We start from the raw sequence: 18,363 nt of genomic DNA, 5'->3' as shown, positions 1-18,363 counted from the left end.
GGAGCAGCTATGGGTTTATATCAACATTAGGGCCTAGCTAACTTTTCTTTGTAAGTGATTGTAACTATTAATATACTCAAGTATACTCAGTATCTATAAGATACATGTAGGCCTACAACATTGAAATGCTCTCATTTTACTATCTTTATTCCAATTTCAATGAAATTTCGATCGTCTGTTTATTTCATATACAGTAGAACCTATTGATGTTGTCGTATGTCAATGTCATTTTGAACGCTAGGGGCCATTAAATTTCATGCATATTTTGATATGAGAGATTAGATAAAACATTTTCGTTTATTAAAGCATCACACACCACTGGATATGTTTATAAAACTTTAATATGTATTGTTATAATTCCGGTGTTCAAATTGTTGTTTTGTTGAGTGCGAATAGAAAACTGAAAAGCGAACAAAAGCCAGTTTATAAGGCTACGATAAACAGATCTAGACCCTACGGAAGTTTAGGAAATCATATCCGTGTAATTTAGGCCTACCTGCGTATTTCATAAAACAGACGATATGTAATCATTTTTGATCCACACAATGCTCAGCATGGTTTTGTTCTCGATACATGAACATGGTATCTGTAGACCTACTTTTGTATTTCAGCTTTGAACCCTGAAACATCGTTTTAATGTTCAAGTGCCACAAAAATTGATTCCAAAACGATTCCATCTAGTGCTAGTCGATAAACATATACTACCACACTTCAACAAACCGCAAGCCTCCGAACATTCAAATACAAATTAAAACTAAGTCTTCTGAGTAAATATGTTACGATGTAACTAGCCTTCATAATTCTATAACAGACATCTGGACACTTTTACCCTATAAGGTAATTTTATATCAACTTTTACATGGTATATTATTCATGTAGAATTCCTATTCATTTTAATTCCACTGTTTATTTTTCTCTTTCTTTCTTTCTTTCTTTTTCTTCCCCCTCTCTCCCCCTTCGGTTCTCACTTTATTTCCTCTATTTCTCTCGTTCTCTCCTTCTCTCCCTCTCTTTCTCATTCATGTTTACTACCTTTAAGATATAAATATGTACAAGTTATGTAAATATGTTTCAGGAGTCTGTATACATGTTATATTCTCAATTACTCTGTACATAATTATGAATATTACTCGTCATGGTGACCAACAAATTTTACAAGCTATGCTTTTAGTTGGGTCACCCCATTTTCGTTTGTATAAGTACCCTGTATTCTGTCAGTTTATACCGATATATTACTGTAATATTATGTGTCAATATGTAAACAACAATGCAATGTAAAATGGAAATGAAACGAATACAGTAGATTAAATTTAATTCTAATTCTAATATCTCTATCGGGATTTTTAAAAAAAAAAAGCCCAAACAGAACAGAAACAAAACAAAAAACTCGTCTAATTCGACTTTTTTTTCCCCCTTTCATTTCCCCCTCAAAGCCCAGGGAAAAAGGTAGGGATATCCAGAGCCGCACATGATCACAATGATGTCCTCTTTTACGTTGCGCATCGACCACTGTCCACCTGACCTCCAGCGCTAACGACAACGACTGTCGGTGCAGGTGCATACCGTACGCATAACACAGTGCATGTGTACCAGCGTGCCTGTTCGTGGCTTGTTCTTGTAACAATTCAAAAAATATAAATAATAGATTTGTGCATCAATAATAATATTATACAACATATTCATATTATTTTAACAATTTTTGGAGGTCTTTTATATTTCTTAAATATATATTTTAACGTACTAATATGACTTTAGCTGAGAGTGCCTCAAAGTTCCCATAACAACAGCAACGCCTGTCAGCCTGTCCGTCGTGGGAATCTGTGACAAGACTACCAATTTTATACTCTTTTATAGATTTGTGACAATAATACAGAACATATGAGTACGCCAAAAGCCAGAATGTACATTTGAGCCAACATGTAGCTTAAAATTTTATAAGGGAACGTAAGGTAAGTAACATTTTGTGTATGTTATATCCAGTGATTATGAGTGCCTCACTCACTATTGCTGCACTTAGCCCGACCAGACGCCGTGCGCTAGCACAGCGACAGGGCTGTGAATCACTCAGCTCAGCAGTTGCTGCAGCTCGATCATCGCCTTGCCACAGTTGCACACAGTGCGCCGCGGATGCCGAGAGCTACAGTAGGACCTACTTTACACTTTTGCAATTTTGCAGATATCCTTTTACTCATAGTCATACTACGTCATAGAAAGGTCTAACGTTAGTCATGATTAATGACCAATGGCAATGTTTACACTAACATTAGTTAACAGGTTATACTAACAATGTTAGATTGAACCTAAAAAACAGTCGGTTAGAGCTAACACCTCCCAACAGCTGTGGAATCTTTTATTTGTATCTTTGTGTCAAAATGTTTCACTCTATCATACGTAATCTAGGTATGGTAGCCCTACTACATATCGACCACCCTTCTTGAAACCGACCGCGTATACATTGGCGCACAGAGCGCTTAGTACGCACTTCACTGCGCACAGAGCACATAAAAATGGATTGGCTTTGACCGTTGATGAGGATGGTGTGGGAAAACGCGAAAATTCACTGTTCATTTAAATAATGGTTTTAATCAAGATCCGCAAAGGACAAAATTTCAAATGAATGTTTTCACCGAATTGTAATGTAATGTCTATGGAAGTTTCTAAAAAGCTTCGTACAACACGGTGTTCAATACAACTCGGTTTGCGTGCATTGTCAATGCAAAAACAGCGGTCGATCTCAATAAGGAGCTTTTCCGCGGGGAGCTGAAACGAGGCAACGCAAGTTCGACGGTGATATTTTTGCACTGCAACTTCGAATCAAAAAGGGAACAACGGCATTTGATAGTGCTGGATTTTCTCAATCACGTAGGTCAAGATTTTTATGTGAATTTCAGTGTTAAATATTCTTATCAAGCAAATAAACATTAGGCGGTCGATAAGTAGTAGGTCCAACCATGCAAAAATTGTATTCTTTAAAAGTAGAACCTATGTTTATGTACTGTATACGCCATATACATGTATTTTGCTAGTCTAAATTCTCCCGAATCAGGAATTCCCGACAATTTTGCGAGTGGTTAAATTCGCGATCGTGGAGTCCTGTAGTTAATGTACTGAACGAAGAAATGTACATGCGTACGTAACATTCACATCGGGATGAGAGTCAATATTTTTGCATGTCTTTAATTTCGCGAATAGCACAGACTCGCGAAATATTCTGCGTATACCATGTGTCTAATTCTAACTGTTAGATAGTTCTGACCTAACCCCGGCCGGTGCCGGGGCGCTCCTTGTGCACAGTTAATGTAGGAGCACCCTGAGACACTGAGTCAAAAAAGTGCTATCTCTGTACATTGAAAAAGAAACACAAATTTTTCGCGCTTAAGCGATTAGTTTTGTATTTTTACCAGCAAAAGGCTTACTTTTATAATATAGATATCTACTATACGTTTCTTACCTAATTGAGCATCTAATTCGATATGTTCCTTGTTCATTTCCACACTGATCCCATGTGGTCTTGAAAAGATGTTTTTCTACGAGTTCATCTCCATACCTCCCGTTCATTCTTTGGCTTTCGATGCAACCTTTGCATGGCACTTTGTGCATTGGCAATATGAATACGCGTGAAAGTCGTGATGATTGTAGCCTTTGAACAAGGCCCTTTCGCTGCGCGTGAGTGGCTAGCGAGAGGGTTCGAGTGAGACACGTCCACGCCAGACAAAACCTTTGATGTGCACAGATACTTTTGCAAATCTTTGCTCCGTGTGAAACTTGACAAAAGTTTCATGTTGTGTATTATGTATATTGTTTGGCATGCATTCTACAAGTAAAAATATTATCACAATGTGTCATTTGGTTATACTAACAATGTGCCCTGTGTACATGGGTGTTATCATGAACTTTGTGAAATTTTTGAAGCTGATAAAAGTTGTCAGAATGTATTTGGCATGCAAGCATACGCGTGAATATGACACACTTTATGTGAGCTCTGTTGACAACATTGATCATTTAAAAACAAAACAGAAACCAACAATTACAAGTTTGTGAATTTCACATTTTCCTTTTTTTTTTTAACTGTACAGTGTACCTTGTTGAGCATACGGAAGGCATATGTGTAATTGAATATCACTCAACAACAGCTGTGACGTCTACGTAGGTGGAGATATTTGACAAGCAGTCTTCGTCAAGATGGCTGCTCCATTGCCAGCCATTCACAACACGAGGGGCCACTCACCGATCCTTGACCCAGTTATTCAGCACCGAATACCCAGTCCACCCAACAAAGTGAGACCAGCAGAACTCCACGCTAAGCAAAAATATAGGTTGCCGGGCAGAAGAGACCGGGACCTTTCACTCAAGCATGGGTCTGCAAAGAACAAGAGTCCACAACTGAGCAAACAAGAAGCACAAAAGTAATTCAATGCATGGGAAGTTTTTGCCATGCCTTAGAACTATTACCTGGGTAACACCAAGTCAAATAATGGCACCAAAAGCACTATATTTAAAACAATTTAATCTCACTTTGAGTACCAGTAGTTTGCCATCCCTCTTCAGCTTTTAATTGTTAGTCACTGATGCAATATAAACTTAAATTACTTGAAATCAGTGTCTGGAAATCACTGAAAAGGCATCTTTTATCAGTGTAGATATTCCTATTGCCTTGAAGGAGAGCCTGTAGAAAGTAAAGGGGCATTCCAGATGATTTTCATAATATCACATCATGTAGTACATAAATCGACAGCTCCATGTATTGATTTGTGGAATTTATTGTGGTTCTTGAGCAGAGAAACAAGACTTTGAAAAACCTTAAACAAACTACACTGAACAAGGATGATGCCATAGGAGGTTCACATATTTCAGAAATGTAGCAGTGTAATTCCATTACAATATCGCTTGCTTGCGAGTTCACCAGTGTATAATCTGTGCATGCCTTCTTCTTTTGTTCTGCTTCCTTGAGCCCCAACTCGTGCATTCTTACGGTGACTCTGCCATGTCATCATCCTTGTTCATTCCAATTTGTTCTAAATTTTGAAAATATTCTTCCTCTTCATCCCAATTATCATATATCCTGAAACTCTGTCCTCAGTATAACTAATTTATAGTTGTTTGAATGTAACAATCTGAAAATTATCCGGTCTCCTTTAAATGTTTCACACTATTTAGAAGCCTCTTTAAACAAATGGAATTTCTTTCATGATTTCATTACATGCTCCCTTCAGTTATGAGTATATGTGTATTCTGAGATGAAGAATGTTTCAAGGTGGCAAGATACTTCGCCACATTTTTTATGCCATGTTCAGGTCCCATTGTATTAGGCATACTGTACACGCAAGATTTTGTGAGTATGATGTTTCTTGAATTGGTATTATCCATCTTCAGGAGAATAGTCTGTTATTTCCCACCTTGGAAACAATACATTTTGTACAGTGTATTTGTGTTATGGGGGCAATGTTTTTGTGAGCTGTTAATTTTGCAAATATCAGTTGGCCCACAATACTAGAAACACAGCAAAATATGTAACATCAATTACTAAAGAAGAGTAGCTACACGAAATGTAGTGTATTGTTGATGCTAACAATTGATATGTGTTGTAAACATTAAAAAAAAATTTAACTACCAGCCATCTGTACTGGACTAATCTTGTATAGTTCATCCTGAAAATATAATGATGCATGAATACTTATCATATAATGAAAAGTATTCAAAGGACCACTGGTAGGTATTTGTTTCTGAAGGCCAACATTACAATGTATATCCCTTCACACATTCCCAGGTACCGCAACACCTTCTTCCACAATCTGTGCCTGGAGGTTCTGCAGGGGGGTTGCCATCGCTCCTTCTCCGAGATCTTTGCCCTGGTGAAGCACCAGCAGAAGATTGTGGAGGATGCTGGGGCGGACTCCTTGCTCCAGGACAGGACCCTGCTGGCAGACCAGCACGAGAAGCTCAGGCAGATGAAGACACACCTCACTGCTGCAGAGCTTGCCCTCAGGCAAGGTGTGTTGACTACTCATGTCCCTATAGCCTATGTATAGTACCCAGTGTTGAAAAGCATTAAAATGCACTCACCCTGAAATAGCTTGGTTTGTGCTTTTATTGTATGTCCATATATTTATGTATAGTCTGCTGAACGTAAAAAAAAACAAAATACTTTCACTTACATTGTGGTTGTGTGTTATCATAGTTATATGAACATACACTGTACACTTTACACAGATGCATAGTTCTCAGTTATGACAAAGAAACAGTGCTGTCATTATGTAGTTTGCCCCTTGCAAAATAATTCAAGATGAACAAAAGAGGGAGAACCTGCAATATAAACCACATGCTATTGCTTACAATCTGTGTATATGAAAACCTAAGTAATGCCACTGTTTTTGTAGTTGTGTATTCTACTTTGTGATAGACCGTTTGGTGATGTATATTGGAAAAGAAGATAAAACTAAAGATATGTCTACTCTACCCTCTTTGTATTCTCACTTATAAGAGTCAACATTTCACAGAAAATTGAGTGTGTGAAGTTGTGAACAATGGAATGAGTATTCCACATGTACATTTTGTATAATGTATTTGCTTGGTAGTGGTATGTATCTATGCAATGAAGACTTCATGCATGTCTACCTCACAGACGATATGGCCAAAGTGTATGAAGAGAGGGAAAAACTTGCCAAGTACTTCTTGGACTGGAATGACCTTTGGCTGGCTGACCACTTCTTCCAGTCCTGCCTTGAAACGGCTACAAAGATTGCAGATGGTGGGGATCGGAAGGAGGCTGAAGCTCACTGCTATATTGGTCTTGGCTATGAGAGGAGAAGTAAGTCCATTGTACATTGTGAGGTTTTGCATTTGTAACATTGTCATGTAGAGCTGTAATATTGAGGTAAATTAATCTAGGTGCACAAGATGGGTCCTATCCTTGGAGAAAGTTTGTGTAAGACCACAGTGATGGGAGAGATCATGACAAAACATCAAGTCTAGCGACAATTTGTCAGTGTGTAAGTTCACAATAGTTGGAGGGCTCCAATGATTGCACATACAGTAAAATCAGTCAAACCAAATCTGGTACTACTGATGCATGAAACAATTTCTAGTACGTGCAACAACTTGTCAAACTTTCTCTTTAAAAAAAAAAAAAAGTCTTATGACTACTATATGTGTTAGAATTTAAATCAAACAAGCTATAAGGAGGAATTCTCTGTGTACATTTTATCCTCTAGGAGAATTAACTGCAGCAGCCAACCACTTTGAAGCATTCTACACACTGACTGATGCCAAGGAGTGGATGACATCAGATAATACTTCTCTGCACTCAGTTGCATGCGAGCACCTGCGACGCCTGTACACTGCCATGGCGGAGACATTCCACAGAGGAACAGACACAGACTTCCAGGAAGCCATCAACTTCTTGCTCAAAGCATTTGAGATGGCCAAAGAGAGTGAGTAAACAGATTTACAAGCAGTTAACGTTACCATTTATCATACCATAACAATGCTTCGTATTATACCACAAATAAAGATTCTATATAGATTTTTACAGTTGGCAACACCCGTTTGTAAAAAGAAGAAGAAGTAGTTAATGGCAAGAATTTTTAATGTATTGTTTAACTGTTCTCCACCATTTTTGGTCTTCCTTGGTCCTTGATGTGCAGGCCAAGATGGTCGCAAAGAGGGGGAGGCTAGCTACCGTCTTGGACTGGCATATGAACAGAGTGGTGACTGCGACACTGCCCTGATGGTAAGTACATTGTCTGTGTGGCTTCAAAAAATTGGTCGCTCAGTCACTGAACCATGCTCTGTAATTGATGCCAGAAATACATTGTTTGTTTGTTTGTTTGTTTGTTTGCTTTCAGTGGAGATACAGGCAACCTCCAAATAATCAACAATCTGATGTGTATGATAGATAGTTGATCATAATCTTAGTGCACAACTATTGCCATCACTTAACTTTGCTCATGCATTGGACTCCAGCAGCAGTAAAGCATTTTAAAAAGTTTGATGGATCAGAAGCATTTCATTGTGGGTGACTGAATGTCATAGCAGCAGGTGTAAGATTCATTTCATAAGAAATGAAATGCACACTTTCTATCAGAATGCTCACAAACTGAAGGGGTCATATTCTGTCCTTGGTGCTCCATTCTGGAATCATCTGGATGGAGACTTACAAGAGTTGCTGTCCTGCTGGGACTTGTATTACTGCGATTAAGCAATAAGCCTTGTTACCTTTGAGCTTTGTGTGGATATATGAGAAACATTTTATAGCATGTCTGAGATGTGATGTAGACTGAAGTGAAAGTGAATTATTACACACCATGCAAAAGTATGCTGTGACTCATAGTATCTCTAATGCTTTATTTCCAGTATCTTCAAGGCTACCTCGATATCTGCAAAAGGTACAAAGACCAACCAGGCATTGGACAGGCCTGTGAAGCAATTGCAAAATCGTATGAAAAGTAAGTAAACCCACACTTTTGTCTTTAATATGTATGATCTTTACACACAGGGCATCATGATTATTAACCCTAACTTACCTGGGGGGGCCATAATGGCCCCCCCTCGACGAATTCCACGACCATTCCGCCGCGCAAAACTTTTTGACTGCGCCGCTCGCTGACTTTTTAATTTCAAATCTCGCGCAACTTTTGAGACCAAATTTGTCACTCCCGGGCATACCGTTCCGAAGCCATGCCCCTTCAAAAAATTTTCGTCAACCCCAAAATTGCTCAAAAACATGATTTTTTGTACAAAGTCAATACAAATTGTGTTTTTTCAATTAATTCATATAAAGATTCATATTTTTAATTTTAATGGCTGAAATAGATTTATTTTAGTATGATTATGCTTCTAAAGATGTGTATGACAAATTCTGCTGAAAAAAACAACAAAAACAAAAATTCGAAAAAACAGAAATACATGAAAAAATGATAAAACAATAAAAAACATAAGAAAATAATTTCTATACTGAATTTTTTTACGCGCAAATGTTCGGAATGTCACTAGGAATATTTACACCAAAAATCAGCATTCCATAAGCTTTTATAAGCCAATTACAGACGAAAATGAGGTTTTTTGCATATATTTGCATAATTAATTAATTTAAAATAGAAAATGCAAATTTTTTGAAATTTAACTAAACAGTATTGTAGATTACATCCGGCTTTATGTTCATGCAAAATTTTGCGGCGATCGCGCGATCATTGGCCGAGATCTGAAGGGGGCGCCATAATGGCCCCCCCAGGAATTCAAGCTTGCTAAATAGTCCAGGTAAGTTAGGGTTAAGCATCTTGTCGTTTTTTACCTCTGTTGCAGGGGAAGGCCTTTGCTTTGGAAGTAATGTGAGCCTCATATGTTACTCTCTGTTGGCATTATGCACTATTATGAGGGATCATGCTGCTGCTTTCGGCAGGTGCTAAATCACAATGTCCTGTTATATTAAAATTACATCATAGGCATGGTCAGACTGGCAAAATATCGAGAAGTTTAAGATCGCGAAGTCTTCGCGATCTTTTGTCGTGTGGTCACACTGGCAGTCAAACTTCTCGATTTTTGGATCGAGAAGTTTGGATCATCGGTGCACGCACGCAAGAAAAAAGAAAGAGCGCGCCTTCTGATGGCTAGTGATTGTGACGTAACAATCCACGCCTGTACATGACAATGGCCTCACGCTTCGGAGACACTGTCCGCAAGCATGTGGTGGACTGGTCATGTGACAAAGATCACGAAGTTTCAGTTTTTCGCGGTCACACTGGCAAAAGATTGAGAAGTTTGGAAGGGGGTGGGGGAAAAATCCCTGGTTGATGTGGGAAGTTTCGTGGGAAGTTTGTGGTCACACTGGCAAAACTTAGAGATCTTAAAGATTGCGATCTTAAAGTTCTCGATCTTTTGCCAATCTGACCGCGCCTCATGTTAAATGATTTACATAAATACTGGTAAGTGATTGATCATAATGCAATCACATGACTAATGCAGTGAGAATCAGAATTGTTATATTGCGAGCAGTGATGCTATGTCAGGTAATATAATTTCAGAATTTGACTCAATGCCAGCCTGGCTAGATTAAAATGATGTGGTAAGAAATATTGCCCTGTCTATCATTTTAACCCTAACTAGGCCGGGCTATTTAGGTAGATCATAGAGCCGGGGGGGGGGGGGGGGGGGGGGGGGGGGGCCTCCCAGGCCCCCCCTCCAGATCTCGGCCGTCGACCGCGCGATCGCGACAAAAATTGGCACACACATTGCCTATGATGTAATCTAAAGTACTACGAAGTTAGATTTCAAAAAAATTATCATTTATGCTAATTTATGCATAATGATGCATGAACTCAGACAATTTGGTATAAATCACTAAATAAAGCTCAAAATGGGCACATTTTTTTGTGTAAATATTCTTTTAAGTGTGCTAAGCAAATATAAGAGAAAAAAATTGAGCCATCCGAAAAATTTTCTTAAGTATTTCATTGTTTTTTGAATTTCTTATGTATTTCTTTGTTTTTTCGACTTTATGTTTTTCATTGTTTTTTCGACAAAACTTGTCCGCGACATTGTTCCGAACAAGAAAATATGTTATTAATTGATTTTAATCAATAAAACCCCAAAATAATCATGCTTTTATGAAATTTGACTGTAAGCACAGTTTCCATTGAAATTGTACACGAATTCACGTTTTTGAGCAATTTTTGGTCTGACATGCACGTACATATTTATGCGAAACTTCGGAACCGCGCGCCTGGGCATCGCAAATTTGGTGTCAAAAGATGCGGGAGACTCAACAGAAAAAAGTCTTGAAACGTCGCGGCGAGAGCTTTTCGCGTGAGCGATACATCGCGCGGAACGTCAAGGGGGGGGGCCTCAGAGGCCCCCCCCCCCGGCCTAGTTAGGGTTAAGTCAACTTATGACAGTCCCTTGGGAGTTTTGATTTCCCCTCAGGACAATTTTTTTCCCTCAGCGATGCGCACTTAGGGAAAATATAACTCTTGCAGGGATTTCGAATATTAAATCACACCTCACACCAAAGGCAATATCTGTATGATATTCATCATTTCAAGCATTTTACAAAGATCATGTTTGAGCACTGTAGTAAAGGTGGTAAATTGTAGATAAAACATGTATCATTCTAGTAGGAATTCTCAATGGAAGATAGTTTGCTACCTTGCACTTGTTAAGAAGTATTTGTAGCAATGTTTATACAAATACAATGTTGTCCACTGAAAGTATGCAAGTACTACAAATGTATATGGCTGCAGCCTAATCTTCACAAATATTCAGTACAGTTCATGCACCCTAGGTCCTGTTTATATAGGGCAAGAGAAAATCTGTTGAAGGAGTGAATTTCTGGTGATTAAGCACTTATAATCCGTACATTGACATTATCTGTAAATCAAGTGAAGAGTTATCTATTTCCTTTGTTTTTAATGTATTATCCATCACAGGCAAGGCAAGCGGGATGAAGCTGTTACATATCTAGAGATGTTTGTGGAGATTGCTGAGAACAGTGGAGAAGAGAAATCAATGAGTCAAGCATGTCGTTGTCTGGGTGCCATCTACAACTCTTTGGTGAGTCGCCATTCTTGTCTGTGCCTCATCTTCGCCTTTCTTTTGCTCGTAAACTCTTCTTGTTGGCAAGTTAATGTCCAATTGCTGTTTGATCTGTCAGTAATGACACAACCAGAATTCAGGGATTTGGATAAGGGTATTGGTTGACGCTACATTAGGTCTGGGTTGACCTTGAAGTTCAGGGTTGATCCCAGGATAGGGCATTAGGATATAGTGTGAGGTTTATGGTTTGGTCAGTGGACTTCTAACAAAAATCATCTGGGGAATCAGGAGAAAGAGAAAAATAAAAAGATCTTGATAAGATAAATGTGGCAATATCTTTTTTTCTCATGAGGAACGTACTTTTCACCTGCTAACTGTCTATTTAGAAACACCTTTCCCCCTACTCCTTTTCTCCTCTTCCTCTGTATTTTGCACCTTTCTCCTCCATTTTCTTTCCTTCTCTCTCATTTCTCCTGTGTCCACCTCTTTCCATTCAGATTCTCGAACTATTTTTGTTCTTTTGCATTTGTTCTTTTCTTTTCCTTTGTCTTTCATAAGCTGGTCATTTTTTTTTTGTGTTATATAATTCTATGTCATGTACCTTTTTGTTTCATCCTACTTCATCTCCTCCCTTTCTATTTTCTGTCTCCCTCAGGTATTCTTTTATGTGTATCAGACCTACAGTTTAGCTGTTCTCCATTTGTCTGTCTCCCCGCCTTTTTGTTCTTCTTTTCCTTATCTTGCATTTACCACATGATCGGTGTCTATAATAACTGTATAAATATTTGAATTACCTTGAAATACTGAAGAAATGAAGCATTGTGCTAGGTTCAAGATTTGTGATGGTCGTACATGGGATCTCTATGTAGACGCAAGAGAAAGTGACCCTTATGGTGATAAAGTTGCATGGTCATGTACAATCAGTTTGCCTGCCAGTCATCTCAAACTCCTCAGGGCATCATCATTATACCCCCGCCAAACGAAGTTTGAAGTGGGTATATAGGAATCAGCGGACAGTCGGTCGGGCGGTCGGTCGGGCGGTCGGGCGGTCGGTCCGTTGCAAATCTTGCGTCGCGAACTACTTCCTCAGTTTTCAACCGATTCCCATAAAACTTGGCACAGATGTGTGCCTTGGGTTGTAGATGTGCAAGCGTATTTTTTGACAGTACCCAAAAGTACGTTGCCATGGTAACGGCATATTATGGACAAAAATGGGTACAAATCTTGCGTCGCGAACTACTTCCTCAGTTTTCAACCGATTCCCATAAAACTTGGCACAGATGTGTGCCTTGGGTTGTAGATGTGCAAGACGTATTTTTTGACAGTACCCAAAAGTACGTTGCCATGGTAACGGCATATTATGGGCAAAAATGGGTACAAATCTTGCGTCGCGAACTACTTCCTCAGTTTTCAACCGATTCCCATAAAACTTGGCACAGATGTGTGCCTTGGGTTGTAGATGTGCAAGACGTATTTTTTGACAGTACCCAAAAGTACGTTGCCATGGTAACGGCATATTATGGGCAAAAATGGGTACAAATCTTGCGTCGCGAACTCCTCCCACAGTTTTTGATCAATTTTTATGAAATTAGGTACAGATGTTCATCTGAATATGTTAATGTGCAAGACACATATTTCCGCAGTGGCAAAAAGTGCGTTGCCATGGTAACGGCATGTTATTGGTAAAATATAGGGCAAAATGCTTCATGGCAAAACTGCTTCATCAGTGTTCTTCCAATTCTCATGGAATTCATATTGAATGTTTGTCTTAGGATATAGGTCAGCATGACACATTTCTTGACAGTGACAAAAAGTATGTTGCCATGGTAACAGCTCACATATTATGAGCCAAAATGATGGAAAATTTTGTGTTGCAAACTACTTCCTCAGTTTTTGCCCAATTTCCATGAAACTTGGTACAGATGTGTGCCTTTGGTTGTAGATGTGCAAGACGCATTTTTCGACAGTACCCGAAAGTATGTTGCCATGGTAACGGCATATCAATGGCAGAAGATCAAGGAAAGATCTTGCGGATTTAACTACTTCCTCAGTTTTTTGACCAAAGCTTATCAAATGTTGTTTTGACCAAAGCTTATGAAATGTTGTTTGGCGGGGGTATAACCAGTCGCTGTAGCGACATTTCTAGTTATTTATGTTCTACTCCCTCTCAGGGTGAATACGAAAAGGCTTCACACTTCTTTGGCAAGGCCTACACAATTGCCCGCACCATGGGAGATGCTGAGATCATCGAGGAATCAAGAACACAGTTTGGTATTGCTGCTGCGCACAAAGCATTAACAGCATTTGTCTCCCTTGTTGAGAACCCTTCACGGAGAGTCATGTCACACCTCATGAACTGGAAAGATGTCAGGAATGATGCTTTTGTCGTCACAGAATCAGAAGGTAAGGAAAGCAGTTGCCTAAGGTGTATTAAAGGAAACCAAAACCCATGGAGAAATGTGGATTGAGTGAAAGCAGCAACATTAGTAGAACACATCAGTGAAAGTTTGAGGAAAATCGGACAATCGAAATCATGAAAATTACACATTCCATCAACTTGATACTGACATATGCTAAGGGTAGCAATTATTCCCCCTGCTTTCTGAAAGCAGTTAGTCAAGTGCTCTTTCATTATGCTAGAAAAGTGAATTTTTGTGGAATTCCCTTTATATTTTCTTTATATTGTTGTCCACACATGAAGTCATAACCTCTAGTAGTCTCCTCATCCAGCGGTTCCAACACCAAAACTTTAAAAATTCATAACTTTTGCATGGATTGTCCGATTTTCCTCAAACTTTCAATGATGTGTTCTACTAATGTTGCTGCTTTCACTCAATCCCCATTTCTCGTTGGGTTTCGATTTCCTTTAAATAAGAACCATGTCAGTGCCTTGGAGCAAATACACCAACATTATTCTGCTGTATTCAGAAACATATTGAGATTTATATGGCAATCACATCAGACACAAGCGACTTGTGTACAGTGCTGTGGCACAAGACTTCCATGATAATGTGTGAATATGACTTTCATATATACTGTATTTGGGCAGGTGTAAAAAAAATGCCCTGTGGGTAGTAATGATGTGATATATTGTTTTAGAGAGCTGTATTTGCTTTACTTTAATTACATTATAACTGCAGATTATTACTAAATCGTACAAGTAGTGATCAGATAGTTTGTTACAAGTAAATAACAGATCAGTAGCCTTTGATTTGCATATAGTTACAAACTTCGATCATTCATGTATAAAGAGATATGGTCCAGTGAGCACTTTTATGGTCATTTTCAGTCCTTTCGGTAATCACTGAAGCGTAACGTGAAATGCTTCGTTGAACAAGGTTTGTTCACTCAATGTTTTGATAGGTGACATAATATGACTGAATATGATGTAGAATTCTTAATATTTCAATTGGTATTTTTCATTGTACAAAAATATTTGAATGAACTAATTTCTAGTGAAAGTTGCCACCATAGAGTTTGTACAGAGGTTTATAGCCATGATATTAGTAAGTCAAAGTTTAAGTCATGTCAAAATGAATATAACCCATTGAAATGCTAAGAGTTGTGTATAGAATGGCAAGGTATTATTTAAAATTCCATAAAAACAAAAGAAATTAATCGTGATCATCAGACCATAACACGTCATGTTTCAGTGATCACAGAAAGATCTGAAATGACCATAATGTGCTCACTGGACCGTATCTCTTCATGCATGAATTATCAAAGTTTCTAACTACATGCAAATCAAAGACTATTGATCAGGTAATCATTTGTAATAAACTATCTGTTCACCACTTGTATATGATTTAGTAATTGTAATGTTATTTAATTTGCCATAGTGTCCATAATGCAAGGGGGTTGAATAATTCTGCTGCCAACTTTATGTCATGTAGATCAAAGGTTCTCACATTTCGTATTGTCAAATGAGTCAATAAAGATTATTATGAAGATTACAGCCAGTGTCAGTAAATAGCAAATTTAATTCCTCAAACATATTACAGGCAGCAGGTATGACGAGGAACTAACGCCAGCATTAGTTAATAACAAATTGAACACCTTGGACATGGGCCAACTGGAATGACAAGGAACTGTGTCAATAATGCTGATTTTACAACTGTGACAAGGAAATTTAGGTAATTTGCTGACACAACCCAAATAATGTATAAATGGAGATGCGGGCTCTCTTAGACAGAAACTGCAACCTGTTCCTCATGTAGGACTGCTCCATAATAAAAGTCCCCATATGGTCATATTTTCAACAGATGGCAAACACTGATGTGTCTCTGGAAGCATTCACCATTTCACCATCAAACCAAATGGATCCACTGTCAGGGAACTACCGGTACACTGTTCTACCAAGTGGACCCCCTGGAGGAGGAGCACAACGTATAATGTATTGCCGTCCAGCTTGTATAAGTCTCTATTGGATAGATGTACATAGGACTATTTACAACGTGTATAGTTAGAAAAATGTACAGACTGTAAATATCAGTATTTTTTTTTTTTTTTTTTTTTGATGGAATCTATCGATATCAAAGTGATCAGACCTTATTATCATTGTTATGATTATTTTTTTTTTTTTTCATCTATAAGGGTTCGGGTCCATACCAAAGCAAGAACAATCCATGTTCTTTTACAGGTATTTACATTCTGTCAGCTATGCAAATCCTTGGTGACCAAGGTAATAGTATACCGTACCAAAGTGTCATCAAAGAAAATTTGTTCATAAGAAACAGGCATTTACAGTTCATTTTTATGTATGAATGTATGCGACTGAGGACAGCCTTACATATAAAGTAGTGCCACAGTTGTTGCCACAGTCATCTTAGTGGACTAAAGTTGAAAACCTGCAACAGAATAGATTAACCAGGTATTTACTTCAACTGTCAGGTATTTTTGTCTCAATGGGTGCGTTCCAGCGATATCCCAAAATGTTCCATACCATGCCATACCTGAGCCAGGGGAGCACTCAAATGCTCCCAAAGTGTACCGTACATCACTGAGCCGAAAAATAGACCACTTGCTAATATACTCCAAAAGCGTACCGTACCGCACCAGAAGTTGGCATGAGAAGTTGATTCTCTTTGTTAGGGACACCTGTATGTAGTGTAGGTAGGCGAGGTGAACGAGTTGGTTGCTTCAAAATGTGTGAACCCTCTGATTTGAGTCTAAAATAACTCATGAGGTATCATGCTATCTCCACAGAGCACTTGAACGCTCCCAGTCAGGCATGGTATGGTATGATACGGTATGGTTTGGTTGGGTTCGCTTTTGAGTGCTCTAACGCAGCCTAGATTCCTTGTGTTGTGCCATGTGGTGCTCCCTGTATCAATGGTTGTGAATCACTGGATCAAATTAGCACCATGTTATAGATTGTGTAATGCATTATGCATTTACAAGCACTTGTATGAGTAAGGATGGATGACATGGATGGCTTTGTGTAGCGGATATGAGATATCCTTCACTTTGATAGGATATTTATAGGGTTCAAGGAATTCAGTAACTCTTGTGGTTACTTATGAGGATTAAACTTTGCTGTGCTGTCCTGTGTTTACACCCCTGGGTAACCAGACAGGTTTGTTTTGGATGTCATACATTCTGATTTCCATTAAACCAACTTGATTTTAGCCAGAGTGTTCTACTGTGTGATGCAACAAAGCTCATGTTAGAATTGCTCTGACAGGAATTCCTGATGACCTCAAGATCTACTTTGGGGTGGGTGTCTCATCCACTCCTCCATACATCAGTTGTAAAGTATATGCACTCTTTATGTAATTAAAAAAAAGCACAGACATGAACATATACTTGGTAATTTTCATGAGGCAAATGAAAGATTTGCAATGCTGTGCTCAATGCCCAAAACATGTCCAAAAAAAAATTCTGACACAAATTGATGGTCCTCTTAGCTAAACAGCTTTTGTCTGACTTTAGACTTTGCAGAGGCATAGAGAGCATCTTCTTGTCCAACAAGGCCACTGACTGTGAAGTTGTCTAAATATCTTCTTTTTTTTAATGTGATATCCGTGTATCAAGATGAAAAGAAAGGGTAAGATAAGGGCTTCATGTTACACATAGGTCTGTTCTCATAGCAGTTTGCATTCCCTGTGTAATGGCATCCACTGAAGGATCACTTTTTAAAGTGAAAATAGTGTTGTAATATACAGCCTGTGATTGTACATCTTGGTTGTAATTGTCAATAAAAGATATCACAGTGATGAACAAGTTATTTGTGTTTTGCATTCCCATTCCACACTTTTTTGCTACAGGTTCACTACAGTCACGCTGCATGGAACCAGTGGGTACTGTGGATAGTTGATTACCTTCCGTACTTATCCTCAGGTCAAGTTTGCAATAGAGTTGGCCCTCATTGCAAAGGATTTGAATGATTTCATCATACAAGATTATTCATACAATCACAGCTTAAGTTATGACAAAAGTTGAGTACTGTAGAAGCAAATAAATCTCATGTTTCAGTGATACATGTAATGGAAATGTTTCATATACAGGCAACTCCCAGTATTAAGTCCTCAAGACTGCCAGTTTCCAGCAATACAAAAGTAGATGATAAATTTTGGGCCCTGAATTTTTTCTTTGTTGAAACGAGATTTTTGTTATAACCTTGTTTTGTTATAACCTTGTTTTGTTATGACGGACATGCACTGTACAATAATATGTGTGTGTGTGTGTGTGTGTGTGTATATATATATATATATATATATATATATATATATAATATACAAATGATGCACAGGATACAGTGCGTTAGTGGAGATGTAGCGCACTCGAGGGTATTTACAATTGTGAAACATGCACGAGGCGAAGCCGAGTGCATGTTGC

General features: G+C 38.4%; 1 protein-coding gene across 3 annotated transcripts; it reads left to right on the top strand.

Moving 5' to 3' along the window:
• Positions 1–1,796: 1,796 nt before the first annotated feature.
• LOC140234682 (tetratricopeptide repeat protein 29-like) lies at positions 1,797–18,179 on the top strand. Of its 3 annotated transcripts, XR_011901643.1 has the most exons (11): positions 1,797–1,949; positions 4,077–4,406; positions 5,768–5,991; positions 6,623–6,808; positions 7,212–7,430; positions 7,644–7,729; positions 8,353–8,444; positions 11,421–11,544; positions 13,698–13,929; positions 15,789–15,919; positions 17,793–18,179. XR_011901643.1 is itself a non-coding variant. In XM_072314718.1 (10 exons), exons 2-10 carry the CDS (start codon positions 4,183–4,185, stop codon positions 15,800–15,802), a joined length of 1,401 nt encoding a protein of 466 aa, XP_072170819.1. In that variant the 5' UTR covers positions 1,797–1,949; positions 4,134–4,182; the 3' UTR covers positions 15,803–17,748. The 3 variants fall into 3 exon arrangements, 2 of the variants coding, with proteins under 2 accessions (XP_072170819.1, XP_072170818.1); XM_072314718.1 differs by lacking the exon at positions 17,793–18,179 and having other exon boundaries at positions 4,134–4,406; positions 15,789–17,748; XM_072314717.1 differs by lacking the exon at positions 17,793–18,179 and having other exon boundaries at positions 15,789–17,748.
• Positions 18,180–18,363: the final 184 nt, after the last annotated feature.

This window comes from Diadema setosum, chromosome 11, assembly GCF_964275005.1.
Source record: "Diadema setosum chromosome 11, eeDiaSeto1, whole genome shotgun sequence".
Taxonomy (NCBI): domain Eukaryota; kingdom Metazoa; phylum Echinodermata; class Echinoidea; order Diadematoida; family Diadematidae; genus Diadema; species Diadema setosum.
The sequence above is the reverse complement of the archived record's forward strand: the minus strand, read 5'-3'. Positions and strand labels throughout refer to the sequence as shown.

Excerpts from the sequence above, each read along its gene's own strand:
- LOC140234682 (XM_072314718.1), top strand. The coding sequence starts at position 4,183 with ATGGCTGCTCCATTGCCAGCCATTCACAACACGAGGGGCCACTCACCG. Across the intron at positions 4,407-5,767 it reads AGCAAACAAGAAGCACAAAA|GTACCGCAACACCTTCTTCC; the intron begins GTAATTCAATGC and ends ACACATTCCCAG. Across the intron at positions 8,445-11,420 it reads ATTGCAAAATCGTATGAAAA|GCAAGGCAAGCGGGATGAAG; the intron begins GTAAGTAAACCC and ends TATCCATCACAG.